General features: G+C 52.7%; 2 protein-coding genes and 1 pseudogene across 2 annotated transcripts; 1 reads left to right on the forward strand and 2 right to left on the reverse strand.

The window, feature by feature from the left end:
- The first annotated feature begins 2,573 nt into the window (after positions 1-2,573).
- On the forward strand, positions 2,574-4,304 carry LOC112891813 (protein GPR107-like). The gene has a single exon (XM_025958779.1). It carries the CDS (start codon positions 2,716-2,718, stop codon positions 4,063-4,065), a length of 1,350 nt encoding a protein of 449 aa, XP_025814564.1. The 5' UTR covers positions 2,574-2,715; the 3' UTR covers positions 4,066-4,304.
- A 1,119-nt stretch (positions 4,305-5,423) lies between these two features.
- On the reverse strand, positions 5,424-15,414 carry LOC112891732 (annotated as a pseudogene).
- Positions 15,415-16,011: 597 nt separating this feature from the next.
- LOC112891735 (ABC transporter G family member 16-like) lies at positions 16,012-20,395 on the reverse strand. The gene is made up of 2 exons (XM_025958674.1): positions 20,342-20,395; positions 16,012-18,687 (listed from the first exon to the last, which is right to left on the reverse strand). The coding sequence occupies exons 1-2, from the start codon at positions 20,393-20,395 to the stop codon at positions 16,321-16,323; spliced, it is 2,421 nt and encodes an 806-aa protein (XP_025814459.1). The 3' UTR covers positions 16,012-16,320.
- Between the last annotated feature and the right edge of the window lie 603 nt (positions 20,396-20,998).

Below are 20,998 nucleotides of genomic sequence, written 5' to 3' on the forward strand. Positions count from 1 at the left end.
GCGTCGCATACTGACGCAGCGCATGCGCCAGAGAGACGGACCACTTGGCGAGTTGCAGGGAGAGCCTTTTGTGCCTTCGATTCTATTTGGTTCTGGTAGCTCAGCTCGGACTTTTCTTCAGAACTAGCAGAGACATTCATTCATGTTCTAGTTCCTACTAAGAACAACAGAAAGATTAGGTTCACCGACAGCGATCATTTGACAATATCAGATTCTTAGAACTACAAATCCAAATCATCGATGGACAGTGTTCAATGCATGAAATCTTGCACTAAAGAGATGGTCTGATTTCACAAGACGGTCGAGAGAACCTCACTATTCCCAACAATGTTTTTTCACCGTTTCTTTTGCAGTAACTCGAACTTCACGATATCATGTCTGGTAGCTAAAGATTGTAATATTGCCTATAACGAATGAATGGAGCTCTCGGTTTACCCTAAAAATAAACTTCACGATATCATGGGGCAAAATCTAACCACGTCATCTGACCAGAGTCGATTTCCTGCTGGGCATTTCCCGGCAGCGCGTAGGGTTAGAGCACCGAACATTGATGAACAAAACGCGGAAGGGCAGCTGAGATACATTTTTCCTGGGTTGGCTACATGCAACTATCAGCTTTGACTGTGGGGCTTGCTTTTTTTTCTTCTTCTAAAAATTGATGGCTGAGATCTGAAAGCCTCCTCCAGGAAGAACAGCATGCTGCCAGGAGACGTTCTCACTGCAGATTGACCAAATACAATACACTCTGCAGCCAACTTTGATACCAGAGTGCAGCAGAGACTTCTACCTGACAGCCAGAGAAGATCGCGGTAGACATCAAACCGGTAACTGGCTTCCATTACAATGCAAGTGCAGCCAGAGAGGGACGTTGATTCGAGGGAGCGCCGAGACATGCGTAATTGGGTCCTGGATCAATGCACTCGGAGTCTCGGAGGATGGACCTCCATGAAGTGAAAATACCTAGACTTGCCCAGGACATCACAATACTGCAAACATTGCATTATTCATGTAAGCAGCACCAAAACATGGGGTGCGAAGCTTGTGCAGTTCACATGTAGGACGAAAGCATTGTTACCAAGCGACTACATGGAAAAGGAGAGGCAACAATTCAGCTTAGAATCACTCAACTTAAATGTATGAATGAATATATGAAATCTAGGCCCGCTTCCTTAGCAGATTTCACATTTTTCTCCCCGACCAGAACTAAAGGGACACCATATTGAGTTATTGGACAAATGCAAAATATAAACACCTCTCTCCAACCATCTTTGATATCTGAAATACAAGTAACTTTGTAGCAAAAAAAAAACTAAGTATACTAGATCACAAGCAGGTGGTTCGAGGAGTTTTCGCTTGGAAAGTTGGAAGGGGCCGGCCGGAGAACGGGGACAGGTCGCTCGATCTATCCTCAGGCCCACCTAAAATAGACCTCCGGGCCGGGCCACTCAGCTGCGCGCTTCTCAATCTCACAAGCAAGAAAAAGCAAAGGTCCATGGCCCATCTCGTGCTTCCTATTCCCTCACGCTGCACGCACGCGTTGCGGGCTCGGCAGACGATTCGTCGGCGCTGCGGAGTCGATGATGCCGGACTCGGGAGTCGGCGGGAATGGGAGCACCGACGCCTCACCGACCCTTGCCGATGGTGCCGCCTCGGCGCCTCCGCCTCACCGACCGACCCTGGCGCCTCCTCCAACTCGTTTCCTGATCTCCCCCGTGCCGCGCGCTATGCGCCGCCATCGTTTTCATCAGCGCACCACAGGGCACCCAATCGACGGAGGTGCCGAAGCGGACGGCCGGTGTGGTGGTTACGGCGCCGGCGCGCGCCCTCGACCAGCCTAGCAGCGATCCCACGTCCAGGACCGGAGCGCGCGTCGGTTCCCCGCAACAAACGCGTGAATCCAAAGCCGAGATGGGCACCAGCCTCATCCGCACGGAACGGCCCCAACGGATCGGATTGGCGGCAGGTGTTACTCCAGTAGATTACGCGCGTAAATGGAGCTGCTGAGGAAACTTTTTTTATTTATATCTAAAAAAAGCATTTCAGCTCCACAGTTCGATCAGAATTTGCCTACTGACCGGCGGAACGAGCTGTAGAATGGATGAATCTCTTGTCGCTATCAGTACATATACAAGTGCTTCACGTCCCAACCTCCCAACTTTCTTCGGGTCTACTCCAGTTAGCTCGTCGATCTTCGGTCGCCGCCGCGTTTGGAGGCCCTGGCCTGAAGCAGACACGCACTGTACAAACCTCTCGGTCTCGGCGTCTCCGTCCCGTCGGGCAACTTGCTTGACCCGGCAGGCCGTCGTCTCTTCGTCAACCTATTTGTCCTTCTAGATTGCTGCCAAGCTTCGTAGCAGCTGCGAATCGCACTCGCACAGACGTGCTCGCCGGCATCCCATTGGCCGGCGGCGTGCTTCGAGGCCGTACCTACGCCGTGCGATCACGATCGGACGCTCCGACCGGCGACCGGCACGACACGCCCCGCCGTTGCTTCCCTGCTAAGCGTGCGTGCCCCTGCCCCCGGTCAAAGTCTCCCGCCACACGGGCGTCACTAATCTGGAAGCGGATCCGACGCCGCAATGGGCCCCTCGCCCAAAGCCCACCAGAAAAGAGAAAAGTCTCCACCCCTCGGCCCGCCCGTCCGGCCACGCGCAACTCCGCTCCGCGCTCGCCCCACCCACCTCACCGCGCTCGCCCCACCCAGATCTCGCCGCGATGGCCCGCGCCGCCACCGCCGCCCGCGCGGCCCTCATCCTCCTCGCCGTCAGCGGTGTCCTCATCAGTCCGGCGGCGGCGGAGATCAAGCAGGAGTTCTTCAAGGACGACCCCCGCGGCTCCATCCTCTTCGAGAAGTTCGGCTTCGGCCCCCACGGCATGGTGTCCGTCTCCGTCACCGGCGCCAGGGCCTCCTCCACGCTCGCCAAGCCAGACCCCTCGCAGCTCGGCTTCTTCCTCCTCTCCGACGAGGCGCTCTTCGAGGCCATCTACGAGCAGCCGCCGCCCACGGATCTGAACCCCAACCCGGAGTCCTCCCCCAACTGCGTCCTCTCCAGCCCCTACGTCATACCGCTCTTCACCTTCGACAGACTCGACGCCTCCGGCCACTACAATAAGACCTTCCCCATCACCCACCCCGATGAGTATAGCCTCTTCTTCGCCAGCTGCGCGCCGGAGACCAAAGTCACCATGGAGGTCCGCACCGACATGTACAACACCAACCTGGACGGCACCAAGGACTACCTCTCCGTCGGCATGGCCTCAGTCCCGGCGATCTACGCCTTCTTCGCCGTCTGCTACGTCGCCTTCCTGGCCGGCTGGCTCTACATCACCCTCTACCGCAACCGCCTCTCCGCGCACCGCATCCACCACCTAATGACCGGCCTTCTCGTCGCGCGTATGCTCTACTGCATCTCGGCGGCCGAGGACCAGCACTACATCCGCACAGCTGGGACACCGCACGGCTGGGACATCATGTTCTACATGTTCCAGCTCGTGAAGGGTGTGATCTTGTTCGCTGTGATTGCGCTGATCGGGACGGGGTGGTCGTTCCTGAAGCCATTCCTGCAGGACAAGGAGAAGAAAGTGCTCATGGTGGTGATCCCGTTGCAGGTCGCAGCTAACATTGCTGCTGCTGTGGTTGGCGAGACAGGGCCATTCTTGCAGGGATGGGTGACATGGAACCAGATCTTCCTGTTTGTTGATGTTGCCTGCTGCTGCGCTGTGCTCTTCCCAGTTGTGTGGTCGATGCGCTCTCTGCGGGAGTCATCCAAGACAGACGGCAAGGCGGCCAGAACCCTTGCCAAGCTCACGCTCTTCCGCCAGTTCTATGTCGTCGTGATTGGATACTTGTACTTCACTAGGATCATTGTGTATGCCCTCAAGACAATCACCAACTACAAGTACAGATGGGTGAGTGTTGCGGCTGAGGAGGTGGCCACCATGGCATTCTACATGTTCATGTTCTACATGTTCAGGCCAGCTGAGAGGAACCAGTACTTTGCCCTCGATGACGATGAGGAGGAAGCTGCAGAGATGGCGCTCCGCGAGGAGGAGTTTGAGCTCTAGAAGACCACGGGGAACGCCCAATGACATGGGAATACAGCCATCTCCCATTCGATTTCTCCTCGATGTCATGTTGATCATACTATACAGATTCAGGGTTTAGCTAATATATGTCTATGTATTGTGGTAAATCTTGTTTCACTCCTTCCTTAGAATCGGAAGCTGCCGACGAGACTTTTGATAACTAGATTTCTGGTGTTGCAAAGTAAGGGGGAATTCAATTACTGTTGTCATTTTGCCTAGTCTCGGTTTCCGCTCTTGCTCTTTCCATGCTCTATTTTGACTGCGGATGGATTGCTTTGTGGATGGTGTTGATAAGCATCTTGGTGCTGTGACCTGTAAAGCCATGTCATAGCTGGGTGGTGGTTGGGTTTAAGACGTGCAAGGGGATGTAGTTTTTCAGAGCTGCGTGCTTGTTCCTGCATCAGCATCACTATCCGGCTGCTGAGATTCTTATGCGTGATTGGGTACCAAATGAGCACCTACAGGTCGGAATCACCGTCACTGGCAAGTGAAAATAGGCCCGTAGAAGCATCTTGTCAGCAAGTCAGCATACTTGTTGATGCGTGCTGTAATTTGCTTAATCCATCTGGCCCTGAAGCAGTAGTCCAAGCGTGAGCTGTCCTGCTCCTTTGCTTGGGTTCCTTCTCCGAATTGGTTCTGAATAAAGCTATTGGGTGATCATCAGGTTCTGCTATAGTTTGGGCTGTTGGCTTTCAGGTAATGTTTATCTTGATATTTTCTATATGACTAATTGATAGTGTGTGGTTGTGGGTTTCCATTCTTAGCCGGGCTTTCTGAAAGAGTCTTTCTGATACTCTTGATACCTCAATCTGAACAACATATGAGAGGACAAATGTTGAGCAGCAGACAGCAGACTGACAGGGTAGATACTTCCAGCCTCCTGCATCCACTTCCATCCAGCCGATCCCTCAGAGCCCGCCGTGCGCCAGAGCACTAGAGCAGCCGTTGCCCCCTCCCTCCCGCCCGTCAGAGCAGCCGCCTGCCGGACGCCACCCTGTCCGACTGTTTGTTTCGCCACCGAGCCAACAGGCGCCGGTGTCCTCCATCAGGAGGCAGCCTACGCTGACCCTCCACCCCTGCTACTGGGTCGGTCGGCTAAATATGGTCATCGGACCTATGAAATATTTTCCATCTCCAGGGTGTCATATGAACATATGGTACAAATAATGGTGAAAAAAGACATCTCAGCTATTAGGACTGCTTGGAAGCCACTTGTGGTAATTACTTCTGCACACGGTAGACCGATATGTACACAGATTGTTGTGCTTTAGCTTTCCTGTCATACTCTCATCACATTTGTATGTCTACCTTTACATATTCAGAGTTCAGGGGGGGTTTCAGTCGGTCTTGAGCTTCATGGATGGTCTACTGAGGCGAAGCATGCACCGCCGCGCGAGTTTGAGGACCTCATCGATGATGATCACCGGAAACGCCACGACCAAGACCAGCAGCCACTCGTTGAAGCTCAGGGGCACGATACCGAACGCTGACGCGAAGAACGGTACATATAGGATCAAGAAGTGCAGATCGAACGAGACTGCCATGGCCAGGAGGAGCCATGGGTTTACCCAAGGAGGCATGGTCAGTAGGCTTGCATCTTCGGACCTCGATGGCGACCAGGACGGAGAGGGAGATCTTCGTGGCCTTCGCCTTTCCCTCGGTGAAGTAGTCACAGGGATTGGCGTCAAAGGAGAACGCACGATCCCGGATCCCCTGCGATGAACGGTTCTGCCTTGAAGCCCTCCCAGGAGGAGCACTGCCCCGAGTTTGAGAGCTGGCTGTAGGTCACAAGAGTATGGCCGTCAGCGCCCAGATTTATCCCCAGGAAAGATCCGTGTGTGTACCAGACGACAAATGCACCAACTGTTGCCACACCAACATAGAGCCCAATGACCTACTCATCAGACAAGAATTCAGGTTAATGTGAATCCTCGCTACAAGTTCTAGCAATAATTCAGCCTTCTTAGATTTCTACTACTGCCCCTACAGGTTTCAGGTGGTAGTAGAAGAGCATACGATATGTAGCGGAACAGGACCCAAGCACTGATCAGTGAATCCTCGCTCCGGCGTGGAGGTTTCTTCATGATATCCTTATCTGGTGGGTTGAACCCCAGTGCAGTGGCTGGTGGGCCATCAGCCCATCAGTGACAAGGTTTACCCATGAGTTTTTTAAAAAAAAGGGTTAAAAAAAATTAAATTCGAAAAAGGTGCCCGTTTGGAAGAATTTGAAAAATGGGTGCCTCCCGCCCGATCAACAGGCGGGAGGCCACATCCCGCCCATCCAACGGGCGGGGGGTAAAAAAAAAGCGAACAGGCCCCCGGGGAGGGGCCTCTTCGCGAAAGAAAACTTTTCTTATTCGCGAAGAGGCCTTGACGCGGCATCCTACCCTCCCAACGGGCGGGAGGTTTCCCTGAGAGGCATCCCGCCCACACTATTTAAGCCCCCCACCCACCCCTAATTCTTATAATATTTAGCAAAAATCAATAAAAAAAGAAAGGGAGGAGAGGAAGAGAGGAGAGGAAGCGGCGAAGCCCTGTCGATACGTCGGTTTGGAGGTATATTCTCGTTATAGTCGTATAATTATCAATTATTTTTACGAATATTTGTCAGCGTAGTTATACGTAGAATAGTTTTCAGTATTTTCAATAGCTTTTAGAAATATTTGTTAGGGTAGTTCTATTTTAAATAGTTCTTAGTATTTTGAATAGTTTGTAGATATATTTCTTAGGGTAGTTATAGTTTGAATAGTTTGTAGATATATTTTAAATAGTTTCAATAGTTTTTAGGAATATTTCTTAGCGTAGTTATATTTTGAATAGTTTTTAGTATTTTCAATAGTTTTTAGGAATATTTGTTAGGGTAGTTATATTAATAGTTTTTAGTAATTCAATAGTTTTTAGGAATATTTGTTACGGTTGTTATATTTTGAATAGTTTTTTGTATTTTCAATAGTTTTTAGGAATATTTGTTAGGGTAGTTATATTTTGAATAGTTTTTAGTAATTCAATAGTTTTTAGAAATATTTGTTATGGTAGTTATATTTCGAATAGTTTTTAGTATTTTCAATTGTTTGTACGAATATATTTTTCATGTAGATATGGCGGAGACACCGGAGCTCCTTGACGTGAACACCGACGAACGGCACAGATCGTACCTGGCAGCGGTGGAGGGGCAGGAGCTTCACGAGTTGTGCCCTCGTGTAGCAAAAAAGTTGTTGCACCTGGATGGCCGCTGGCTTGACAGGTGATACCTTATTTTTTTTACGGAACTAATGTATAGCTTGTACGACAATTGTAACAACAATGCAAAATATACAGGTTACGTGAGGCTGGTTTGCTGCCACTCGCACGTATGCTTCAGGCCGGCGACAGCCAAGACGGTGGCGCCAAGAAGTGGATGCAGCTGGACCGCTCTCTACTTGCGGTGTTGGCGGACAGGTGGCGTCCGGAGACGCACACGTTCCACTTGCCGTGCGGGGAGATGGCCCCCACGTTGCAGGATGTGTCGTACCTGCTCGGGCTTCCCATTGCGGGTGAAGCTGTTGGCTCGGTTGCTGTGCCACCTTTCTGGAGGGCGGAGCTTCAGGAGTGGTTTGCTCTAGCGAACCCGCCACTTGTTGTGAACATACCTGATTTGCCCGGCCCCGCCAAGAGTTGGGTAATACAATTTAGGGTACGTCCAATTATTTTTTAATTAATTTAATTGAATCATATGTGACTACCTCTAAGAGCTGAACAAATATATTTCAGGCTCAAGATCTGCACCCTCTGGCTGGGCCGTACGAGGTGTCACGATGCCTGGAGACATATCTGTTGTGGTTGTTCGGCTGGACTCTTTTCTGCAACTCTACCGGTAATTATATGGACAAGGTGCTCATGCAATACGCGCGCGCGATTGTGGATGCCGAGCCGGGCTAGGTACCTGGGTGGAGCTGGGGATCGGCAGTGCTTGCTGCCACGTACCGAGGCCTTTGCCAGGCCTGTTTGAAGACGGAGAGGACCACAGTCATCACAGGCTGCCCACTTCTGCTGCACCTATGGTCATACGAGCGATTCGCCATAGCATGCCCCCTATTTAGCGAGGAGCCTTATCCGCCCGAGATGTATGGGATGTGGGACGAGGATAGCCCCACGATGGGTTCGCTTTGGACCGATCGATGGGTAAGCTCTTTAATTTACTGTTGTACATTTCTGTATATGCAAAGTACCGATGCAGTTTCGTAATTTTGCAGATGAGCTGGGCACATCGGCAGGTCCAAAAAGCATACCCGCAGTTAATGTCCGAATTTGATCGGATGCGGCCACAGGATGTCATCTGGACCCCGTACACCGCTGCGGCTATCCAGACACGTGTGCCGCACGGGTTATCTTCCCTCTGCACGCGTGACGAGGAGTACTGGCTCACAAAGGCGAACCTAGTGTTCGATATTCTCGTCGAGCCGTACTGCATCGAGCGAGTGATGAGGCAGTTTGGCCGACGACAGCACTTCCCTCTCCTATCTCGAGCGTTCCAGGCCGCGCCGCGCAACGTATACGAGTAAGTTTGTGATAACTCATTTTGTATTAATTATGTAATTGTTATCATAAAGTAATGTTGTCTTTCAAATATTTGCAACAGATATTCGCGCAGGGGATATCATGCCAACGAGGTCAACTGGGTCGTCAAGCTGCAAGAGTACGTAGAAGGGTGGCTTGACGCACGTGACGATGTGTGGGACGAGCCGCAGCCACACACGGAGGCGTCATACCGCGCATACCTCCGCTGGTACCTCCCTCGCACGCGTCCGTACGTCACTCTTTCACGTATTGATGACGTGGAGCATCAGCACCAGCTGACCATCTCGGACACGTATCCCTCATACCGTGATCAGGCGCAGCGTGGCGGTACGTCTTTCGCAACTTCAATTATTAAATCTTTTTTTACAAAAGATCGATAACAATATTACTCTGCTTCCCATTACGTATGCAGATCGATCTGATCAACTACGCGGAGGTTGAAGCTTCATCTCAGATCACGTTGCTTGAACGTGGAGTACGTGTGCCGGAGGCACAGTACAAAGACAGCTTGCGTAAGATTCAAGACAACTTGACGCGAGCGTTACGTGCACTTACGTGTCGCGGCAGAGACGACGTGGGGGCCTCCAGTTCATCTCATGCGTCCACCCACGTGTACACAACTGGCCCGTCGACATCTGCAGCACCGCACGCAGCGTCCAGCGGTACTGCCGCTAGTTCAAGCTGTAAGTCATTTATAATTGCCATTTCGATCACCTTTGATTTACACGACTAATTTCGTTTGTTTTAATAGTCATGCACTCGACGGCAATGGGACCTCCTCCTGCAAGAATGGAGCCTCAGACGTTTGGCGCCTATGCTCCAGGAACGTCTCTTCCGTCGGATTCGATGCTAGCTGCACCATACTCTCAGGGCTATGCTCAGCATGCATGGTCGACGGGAGCTCCTGCATACAGTGGTCCATTCGGTGTGGCGGACCGTGACGACTGGGAGGGCGGCTCCGCCACTTGGTCGGAGTTGGTGGGCGGCGGCGCTGAGCCTGACATCATTGGTCCCTCCCAGACGTACGACGTTTCAGGTGCACCATCCCAGGATGACCCTTTCACGCCTGCACCTCCTCCGCCTCGTCCTCACCGTGCTCCAGATGCATTTACGTACTCGGAGGACCACATATGCCGACGGGCTAGGACTAGGGGGGGAGGACCAAGAGAGTGCGAGGTCCGGAACAGGTGGGGTAGATACTCCTCATTCGGTGGACTTTTCATATTTAAACTGTTTTTGTATTATACTATTTTCTTTTTAATTGGTTGATGTATCGTACTATCGTAATATTTGGATTCTACGTTGCAAAACGTTATCGTTCAACCATCTTCATACGAGTTTTACATACAACAATCTTCTTCGTAAAATTGAATTAAAATTTTATATGTGTACAAAAGAGTATGGCGAATAAATATTGTATTAGAAAAAAGTCTGAATTTCAAATAGTTTGTAAATCATAAATTCCAACAAAAAATAAAAAAAAATAAGCAAGGAACAACCCGCCCCCTGGCCGGGCGGGATGCCTGCCTCAGGGACCTCTTCGCGAATAAGAAAATTTCTTATTCACGAAGAGGCCCTTAGGAGGGGCCTGGAAATATTTTTGGAACATCCCGCCCGATGGATGGGCGGGATGTCCCCTGCCCCACGCCTCCCGCCCGATCAACGGGCAGGAGGCACCAATTTTCCGAATTATTCCTAGCTGGTACCCCTTTTTCAAATTTTAAATTTTTTAAAAATCCTTTTTTAAAATAATTCGTTTACCCATAGAAGTTGGACAGGAATGAGCCCTTCTGGAATACCCAAGGCAGGAATATGGAGGCCACCTCACCGATGTTTGAGGAGATCATGTATCTGCAACAACAGTTCCTGATAGTAAGTGCACAATCTACATGCTACTTTATATGTACACGAGCAATCTGTATATACGATTCATGCACCAAAAGAGCGCTTAGGAATGTGGTCACATCGCGGGTTGTTCCAGACTGTCGGATCAGCCGGACGGATGGCGTAGATCACGAAGAGTTCCGGTTATTTTAAAAAAACTCCTTTAGACGTTAGATAAATTAACCCGCAGTCGGACCTCCTCTCTCAGTTAATTTTGTGAAACAGCCCACAGTCTAGAAAAATTTGTAAAGAAAACCTTATATTTCTATAAAATCAACCCGCCGTTCTGGTCCTCTCTCAAGATTTGTTTTAGAAAATCCTCAGATTTTAATTAAATGATACCACAACTTGTTCTCATTACTTCTACACGAGCAATAATATACATACAATTTAAACATCAAAACTGTTGAAATAAAAAATTGTTCAATATAGAATTTGATCAAAAATTTAAAAACTACAACTTCATTATAGAGCAAATTTTAAAATTCAAAACGCTTTCACAATTCATTTGCACAAATATTTGCATGCGATCCGTTGTACCTATAATATGGACACCGAAACGTCTTCAAATTAACAAATATTCAATACAAAAGTTGCTTAAAAGTTTAAAATCTATAGCTTTATTATATACTACAATTTTAAATTCAAAGCGCTTTTACAATTCATCCGCATAATTATTTACGTAAGATCCATTCTACCTACGATTCAGACACCGAAACATCTTTACATCAAAAAGTTTTGAATACAAAAATTTGCTCAAAATTTTAAAACCTAAAACTTTGCTACACAACAAATTTTTAAAATAAATGATAACCAAAAATACTAAATATAACAAAAAATATCAGGTCCATAGGATTGCGCACATGGCGTATATATCCTACGATAAGAGATGGGATATGGCCCACGCCCTATATTATTTATAACTACTCGTACCGTTGTAGGACTAGTCGGAAAAGAAAGAAACTACCCACCGAGTAGTACTCGGGTAGGACTCCTAAACTCGTATTTGGTTAGGATTCCCATATAACCCTATCCCCCAGACTTATATAAGGGCGGGTAGGAACCCCCTCGAAACACATCAACACCCAAGGTAATACAAACCACCGCATAGAATGTAGGGTATTACGCTTTTGGCCGCCCGAACCTGTCTAAATCTTGTATTTGTTGCACCTTCGAGTTCCTGATCTCGGGGACACTCTACCTATAATTTACCACCTCGGGGATATCCCTCAATGGGCTTGTAGGTAAACACCGACAGCTAGCGCGCCAGGTTGGGGTGTTCATCGAGCATCCACCGGAGAACTCGATGGTATCTTTCGACTTCACCAGCATCGTGGTTGACAAGGGCACAACTTTCATTTTCGGCTTTTAGATCTGCGTCGCCAACAGCTCAGGTGGTTTCAATAGCTACCTAGCCAAGACCATCAAGCCGGAGGCCACTGCAGCAAACCGATGCAGCGATCTCGACAAGTTCATCGACAACCTCGACGAGATGCTGCTCCCCGATCTCGCCAGGGAGGTCGAGAAGGTGTCCATTCTCGACACGACTTCAACTCGTGCAACTACAATAATTACTACTTTGTAAATGAATTAAAGTCTGTAGAACTACAATCCGATGACATGAAATATGAGTCCTGCGCGGCAAAGCCGCGCGCCTTTCTAGTTGTTTTGATTTAGTCATACAAAAAAATAATGATATGTTAAGATATAGCAACTTGCACGGTATAACTTTTAACTAGATCCAGGACTAGATGATGCTGAAAACCTTATGAATGCTTTCATGTTGTTGTAGATAGATCTTCTTTCACCAACTGCGGAAACAATTGTTTTGAAATTGTCGTCTGCTAGTACCATATCAGATGCTTCCTTAGCAACCTGGAAATAAAATAATTTTCTTTTGATCTTTGATTTTGAGTATATAAATTGATGAAGTGAACACACATGTACTTGTGGGGTATAAGTAGCAGAAATTTGCGACTGTTGTAGGAAAGCAAGTATAACTGTAGATTTAGTGAGGGAATTTAGATGATCATTGATGTAAAGTGTACTAAAAATATAAAAAAATGTGGCGTACTAGCTTAAAAGGAAACGGGAAAAAAATGTGGAAAACAAAGAGACCACCAGCATTTGAATTTTGGACCCAGAATGTTCCGCGCATCCTGCTCACATAAAACGAGAAAAGTGATATAGCCCAAAGTTGAATGTAGTGTCGGGCCAAAAATCTGAAACATAGCTAGAGATCAAAGCCCACTTAGTCTAAAATCCAACAAGCGCACGGTCCTGCAGTCAGTCCTCCAGGCCCATCAGGCAGTAGCGCGCGGGCTCGCGGCACCCGTTGCCGCGAGCGCGAGTTGCTCCGCGAGGCAGGGTGACCGGGCGGGCCGGAATGCCGGACACGGGCACGGCAAGGGTCGCGCCGGCGATCGGCCAAAATAAGACTCCTCCTATCCGTGTGCTCGTTTGGGTCATCTCTGAAACGGCATGCCGTACATGAAGAGTTGGTTCTGGGGTCAGGTGAGATCACGGGTCTCCCGGGCCGGCCGGGTGATCTGCGTTTTCCTGCACGCCGATGGGCGCGCTGCGCTGCTCTCGGGAGCGCGCAGCGCACGGCAGATCGGGCATCGGGCATCGGACACCGACCGTGACCGACGAGGTCCGAGCATGGCTGCTGGGATCCTTTTGGTTCTCACATGGATCCACGCGGACACTTGGGTATGTTGTCGTAGTGATTCATGAGCAGATAGGCACGGAGCGGTGCCGCGTGTGTGACATTCCAGCCCAACAAGGATGAATTTGAGCCTATCAGTGGCCCAACTGTGAGTGGCATAGCATGTGTGGGGAGTTATCCCACCTTGCTAGCTGAGTGTGAGTCTCACCAACGTATAAACCCAAGTGCCAAGTGCATTTCAACCCTCAGATTAACTCTTTTACGCGAAGCGAGGACGAAAGCGTAAGCGGGGTTGGTGCGAGTGCGTGTTTTACTCAACGTGCGAGTAGAACTGAGCCATATTTGAAACTAGACGCATGGACAACGTGTGCTAAGAGGGAAAGTTCCTTGGTCCCAAGTGCCAAGTGCATTTCAACCCCCGGGTTAACCCTGAACTGAGCCATATTTGGAACTAGACGCATGGACGACGTGTGCTAAGAGGGAAAGTTCCTTGGTCCCAAGTTCCAAGTGCATTTCAACCCCCGGGTTAACCCTGAACTGAGCCATATTTGGAACTGGGGCGAGGCAACGCTTTGTTCAGTCTCACTCGCCGCACGGCACAGGCGAGGCGATCCGATGCAATGCGAGTTGGCTAAGCGATCGCTGACCTGCAGGACACGATGGCCAGGCATGCGCTGCGTACTTCTTCTTTTGAATCTCTGAATACTTTGCTTATCACTTGTCAGGCTATATATGCCCGGTCTCAGAATCTCGGATAAATTTCCAAAGGAATAATTTGGTACAGTGCGCAGCTCATCTGATGAGCTTCGGCCATCAGGCGGTCCATCCTGCTGCCCGGATCGGCGGATGGCCAGGCGCCGGGTATGCGCTCGATCTGTCAGCTTCTGCTAGAAATCCGTTTGCCCAACAGCCAACCTCTCGCATATTAGCTCTTCCGACTTCTGATGCCGATTCTTGTGCAAAGATTCAGCCATGGCTTCCTTCGCTTCAGAGCTCAGACCTACTAGATGGAGTGGCTCTAAGAACATGTACCTGCGGTCACTAGCATTTTTACCGTGCCGTCACTACATGGTTCGTTCACTGCACAATGGGAACAGGCATATATTCCACTCTGAATGAACATCGCGGTGGAAGTGCAATCCTGTCCGAGTCAGGTTTACTTCTGGTAAGTTTGGGTTGGGGTTGCCTCACTGGATACTAAAAGTGCAAGTTCTTGCTACAGCCTCCAATATGATCGATGTTGAGCGCTGTCAAACTCCTCCAGAACAAGCTAGCTGCGTTGTACAGCAGAACAAGCATTAATATAATAAAGGAGTAGAAAAAAAAACAGAATTCGCAAGGCATTTCAAATTAAATCATCGTCTGATGCTCGATTTTTTTTCATTTTGTCCTAACTCATAAGTCAAAATTTTCTAACTCTGATCAAATTTATAGAAACTAGTAGCCATGCAATCTGTTTCCTGTCGCCTTTCCTTTGTTAAACCCCGCAAGACGTTGGCGGCTGAGCTCTGAATATAGTAGAGCACGCAACGGCCGGGTGCGTACGTACGTAGAGCCTCAGCATATATCTGCCTGTCCAGTCGCGCTCACGGACGGTCGGGTCCGGTGCGAGTTCGTTGAGCGATCGCTGACCAGCACGGCACGACGACCGGGCACAGAACCGCCTGCATGCGCGCGTATATTAGTATATGCCCGGCCTCGAAGAGAAATTTCCAATGGCAGGTGCAGAGGAAACAGTTTCCAGATGCGGGTCTTGCCGTCTCGGCGTCGGCCTCCCGGTCTCGCCGGTTCGGTGCGGTGCCGCTCAGCTGAAGCCAGCGTCCGCCGCCGTCACGGGTCAGGCCGTCCACGCCGTGCTGCCGCCGGGCATGCGCTCCGCTCGCTTTCCAGTTGCGAATCCGTTTGCCCAACAAACCTGCCTCTGCAGGGTTCCAGTTCCGGCATGCAAGTTGCTGCTGATACAGCATGATGCTGAACAGCAGACCGTGTCAAACTCCTCTAGAACTAGAACAAGAGAGCCGCGTTGCAGAAGCAAAAGAGGGTTTCAGAAAGTAAGTAGTAGAGCGAATCGGAGGACACGAGACGTGCATGGACGACAGCTGGTTAGTTTAAGACCCTCCGGTACCGGTATGATACGATGCATGCACCTAACTGTAACCAACCTCTTCATCACACGGGTTCATATCTACAACTCCGTCTATGTCCATGATGTACCACATGACTGCAGTAGAAAACACCATGTTTAATGATGGGTCACAAGACCAACACCAAAGGCAGATGATGCGCAAAGCTGTGCGTTGTTTTTTTTTCCAAAGTCTGGACAAAGGTTTGTTTAAGATTACGGTACAACTCAGACACTCATAACGCGCGCACACTCACCTGTATGAACACACGTAGCAAAATCCTATTCCTATGAGCATCTTCAAAAACTGGTCTGGCAAATTCTCAAGATTAACAAAGTCACTACAGGCGCCTTGCTGTCGACAGGACCGTCACCTACCGCTAAAAGCACAGCACCGTTAAATTTTAGAAAATTCGTTCTCACGAGAAGTTGAACCCAGAACTAACCTAAGGTGCTACCGAGGCTCAGCCATCTTGATGTGAGAAAGAAAGAAGCTGCTGCTTCCTTCTCTCTCTTTTTTTATTTTGCACCACCGATAAATGTACTTGCAAAGCACAATTCATCTGATAAATAAGGGAGCTAGAGAACAACCAGAAGTCATAAGGGGCTAGAGAACAACCAGAAGTCAAGAACGCAACCGAGTTCACGATGTGTTTGGCTCTTATGAGAATGAAGATTGACGAAACGAACAAGGTTACAAAATGGTTGTTAACTTCTCTAATCATTGGGATTTTGGCACACAGAAAAAAGGACAAAAAAATGAACGAAAAGACAGTGGATCCAAGCATGTGTATACCCGTAATAAAACCACTTATTTAGCTACAAATCATTCGAGAAAGAAGAAGGCGAAAAAAAATCATGAACAATCACCACCTATTTGACTATGTCTTCTTCCTTCACTTCCATTTTGCACTCTTGCTTTCTTTCTTCCATGGCGACCTTCGACGATTGATTGCTTTGAAATGTACATATACGCGCGTGAATTCCATGGCGGCGGGCGCGATCACCTCCGCTTGTTCTTGCTGCCGAGCACGAGGCTGAAGTAGAAGAAGAGCCGGAAGAGGAACCCCCAGGCCACCGTCACGAGCAGGCACTCCCACTTGCCGAGCTGCGTCACCGCCGCCTGCTGCAGCACGCCGCGGCCCGTGACGACGCACGTGTCGGCGCCGATCCCCACCCCGAGCGCGGAGCTGATGGACGCGAGCACCCGGGCCTTCACGGCATCCGGCAGCGCCGCCAGCGGGGAGTTGTCGAAGATCTGCGCGCCCCGCACGAAGCACTCGCCGCCGCGCCCGAACTCGTTCTGCAGAACCCCCTCGAACGGGTACTTCACCAGCGACAGGTAGTGGAACCAGACCCAGTAGCCCGGGATCCGGTCGCGGTTGATGAAGAAGCCGCTGAAAAGCAGGAAGTAGGCGAGGATGGCGACCACCACGGTGTACCCGATCATCACGTGCGGGATCACGCCGGAGAGGAACGTCACGAACCCGCTCCCGGCCCAGAACGACGCCAGGATGGCCAGCGTGTAGAAGGCGAACCCGGACACGCCGCCGGCGAGGCCCACGGCGAAGAAGGTGGTGAAGGCGAAGGAGAGGGAGAGGACCACCAGCGGCGGGAAGGAGACGATGGCGTTGGAGAGCACGTAGGAGGCGCGCCGGTACGCGCCGTAGGCCGTCTCCCGGAGGAAGACGTAGCGCTCCTGGAGGAACACCGGCAGCGCGTCGGCGCAGGTGTAGAACATGGTGGACATGGCGAAGGCGAAGAAGCCCAGCCGCTCCTGCGCGCCCTTGGGGGACTGGTCCAGCCGGAAGAAGACCGTGGCGAGGATCGCGCCGGTGACCACCACGGCGCCGAGACGGATGAGGAACAGCTCCGGCATGCGCCGCGTGTTGATCGCCGACCGCTTCGTCAGCACCTTCATCTCCACCCAGAACGGGTTCGCGTACGTGTGCACCGACGCCGCCTCCCCGGCCACGTCCGAGCCCGACACCAGCTTCCCACGCGAAATGCTCGCGCTGATGGCCTCCTTCAGCGACATCGTCGGCACCAACGATGACTGATCAGCGTCTGCCGAGCCGGGGCTCGGCGCGTGCATGCGCTGCCACGCGCGGTGGAAGTCGACGAGCGGCTTCGTCCCCGTCGGCGACGACTCGAACTCGCGGATCAGGTCGAGCGCGAACTCGGCGCGGTTCTCGTCGTCGGGAACCGGGAAGCCGAACTCGGCGAAGTAGGACGGGAGGGCGGAAGGTGTCCCGCTGAAGACCGTGCGGCCGCCGGAGAGAAGGATGAGGCGGTCGAGGAGGCCGAGGATGCGCTGGCTCGGCTGGTGGATGGACGTGATGACAATGCTGCCACTCTCGGCGATGCGGCGCAGCACCTTGACCACCATGAACGCGGAGGTGGAGTCGAGCCCCGACGTCGGCTCGTCGAGGAAGAGGAGGATCGGGTCGTGGATGATGTCAGTGCCGATGGAGACCCTGCGGCGCTCGCCTCCAGACACCCCGCGGTGGCCCTCGTCGCCGATGATGGTGTTGGCCGCCGCGCGGAGTCCGAGCTGGTCGATGAGCGCCTGCACGCGCGCGCGCTTCTTGGCCGGCGACAGCACCCGCGGGAGGCGGAACTCTGCGGCGAAGGAGAGCGTCTCGGTGACGGTGAGCATGGGGAACAGCAGGTCGTCCTGCATGACGTACGCGGAGATGGACTTGAGGATGTTCCCCGTGAGGGGCTCCCCGTTGAGCGTGACGGCGCCCTTGAGCGCGTCGCGGGAGATGCGGTTGGCGAGCGCGTCGATGAGCGTGGACTTGCCGGAGCCGCTGGCGCCCATGACAGCCAGGATCTCGCCCTCCCTCGCCTCCCCGGAGATGCCGTCCAGCAGCGCCCTCGTGCGCGGCGCGTGCGCGTCGGGCGCCGCGGCGGTGACGCGGTCGGAGCGGCGCTGCAGGGGCAGCATGCCGGGCCGCCCGCCGCGCTGCTTGGCGCGGATGCTGTAGGTCAGGCCGGTGAATGCGAGGCGGAACTGCACGCTCCGCCCGACGGGCGCGCACTCGCCGTCACCACCGCCGCTGCCTCCCGCCCCCGCGTCACGGCCGGGCGTGGCGGGGAGCGGCAGCGGCAGCGGGAGCGAGAACACGGACGCGGAGCCGTCGTCGTCCGCGGCGGCCGCGGGGTCGACGGTGGCGGCGCCGACGAGGCGGAGCATCTCGGCGAGGGACGGGTTCCTGCCCCTCTCCCTCGCGGGCGGCGGTGGCGGCGGGGGCGAGGCGAGGAACGGGAGGCGGTCGTGCACGGCGTGCGCCATCGCATGCGATGCAAGCAGCAGCCTCGATCGATCGTACGTGCTGGCTGGGCTGTGCTGCACTTTCTCTGCCCACTGGCGCAAAAGCGAAGCCGAGTTTAAGTAAGGAGCTAGGAGTGTGGTGGCTTTCAGGGAGAGGACGAGGAGCGAAGCCGGTGGGTGTGGGGTCTGCGCGGCGGTGGCGCTCCTCCGAGGGATGGTTACGACCCGGCGAGGCGTGGAGCTCAAGTTTTAAAGGGCTGGTGGCGCGAGGCGGTCTCTGCGTACGGACGCGCGGGCTGAAGAGGTGGTGGGGAGGGGAGGCGATCGCGAGGGGAGGCGGACGACCGAGCGACGAGGCCGCCGGCCGGGGGGTGGTGCCGGGCTGCTGGTGTAGGAGGCGGGGTGGTGACCAACGCGCGCGCGAGGTGGTGTGCTGCTGCCGCCGGGGGCGCGCGCGGGGTCAGCGCACGGGGGGAGGGAGTTCGGAGGGTGGGTTAGCTGAATTCCACGTCGTATCGGTGCGGTTTAGGTCGGGTGGGTGATGAGAAAACGAGGGGTTTAGGAAGGAAACGGCAACTTGGCTCGTGTACTCTTTGATTACGAGTTGGCCATGCTCTATGCTTCTGTGAGGTGCATGTACTCGACACGTTGCTATTTCGAGCACGGAGGAAAAATGCCCGGTACGGTGGTGTTTTTTATACTATATTCTTGGCAGGCAGTACGGTTAGCTCGTCCAGATCTTCTTGGTTTGTTCAGCGTAACATGCTGCGTAAGCCGAGGTCACTGGCGACGTTCTAGAGCGTGCTGATAGGAAAACTGATAGGGAGTGAATCGAACTTTAGGTTCGATCTCCGTTGACCGTGACTCGATGTTCGGAGGTCAGAGGATGTACGGTACGAGTTGGTGGGCAAATTTCCCGAAGAGGGTGCTAGTAAAAAAAACAGCTAGCGTGACAGCAGGGTGGGGTGGCCGCGCCGTGTGCCGTGATGGTAAAGCAATTTGGCTATGCTTATGGTGTGTTCGTTTCACCCCTCTAAAACTCGAAACATCTAGGTCCGGCACCGAACAGCTCTCTAATTCGGCCTCTAATAAGACTGCAATTGTTTAGAGTAAGGGAACACTCTAAAATTTTTAGAGGGCTCTAATCGGAAACGAACACACCCTTAGACCAAATTGTACATCCATTTGAGTAGTTACCCCCGTACTTCTATCTCGGTGCTTTGTTTGACAACGGTGTGAAGTGGATGCTCTCTACTCCACCGCGCAAGATGAACTTTCTCAGGGGTGGCACTATAAATGCGTAGGCTTCGTTGCCAATACATCACTAACACCACGCAAACTCAACACCCATATTCTTTCAAAAAAAAATAATCAACACCCATATGGCCATATGGGTATGCAAGAAGCAAGGTTACGGTAATCGGTAAAGCCTATAAAAACGCTCTACAAAAGGATTCGTTTTTTTTTCGTGTCTTCCCCCATTTCAGGATAGGAAAGCCGAAAGCAACAGGTAACCCCGCGGTACATCTCGCCCTCTCCTGCCGCAACGAACGCCGGAACGCCCATAAATTCTCACGCGGCCCGGCCGACGTCGGCTCGCGACAGCAATCGCGTACTCGCGTCCCCGGAGAGGCAGAGCGTACAGGGTCCGCGCCGCGCTGGCAGGTTTAATTCCCGCTGCCCCCCTTCCCCCTCAGCTGCTGCGTTGCCGCGGGCGCAGGGTGGCGGTGCCTTTTCGCGCCCCCACCTGCCTCGCCGCAGCCGCTGGAAGCCTGGAAACGGAGGCATAACGCGACGCCATCACTGAGCCCAGTGCCACGCGCGGCGCGGAACCACGGCCGCGACCACCAGCCCCGCGCCCGGCGCTAGCCGTACGCGCCGGCCCCTCGCGCTCGCCGCTCATTCGCCCGCCCGCACCTACCGCCCCGCCCCGTCTCGGCACTCCACCTGGTGTGGTGTGGTGTGGTGTGGGCGTGTGGCAGCCGCCCCGCCCGCAGGGCGCTGCTTCCCGGAGCTGACAATGGCATGGTAACCCCCCGCGCGGCGGCGGAAGTTAACTCGCGTGTACCGACAAGACGCCGCGGGCCAATCACAAGGCCCCGCCCCGGCGCCTGTGGTCGGCCGGGCGTGCCTTGGCCGCGCAGGGGACGGATCACCCGCACCCTGCCGCATCATTGCAGGCGCCCAGCGCGGCAGTGCGTGGCCGTTCGCGCCAGCACGAGCCGATTCGCGGCGCCGCTGCACTTGGGTTTGGGTAGCAATTACACATGCCATCTGGATAAGAAGAGGGAGCGCCGTCACGTTTGAGCGCAACGGAACAAACGGGAATGGGGGCCGTCCATCGGCGATAAGATATCGATCTTCTCGAGAAGGGCCTGAAGTTCGCCCACAAGAAGGGAAGGAG

The sequence above is a fragment of the Panicum hallii genome, chromosome 5 (genome assembly GCF_002211085.1).
Source record: "Panicum hallii strain FIL2 chromosome 5, PHallii_v3.1, whole genome shotgun sequence".
Taxonomy (NCBI): Eukaryota; Viridiplantae; Streptophyta; class Magnoliopsida; order Poales; family Poaceae; genus Panicum; species Panicum hallii.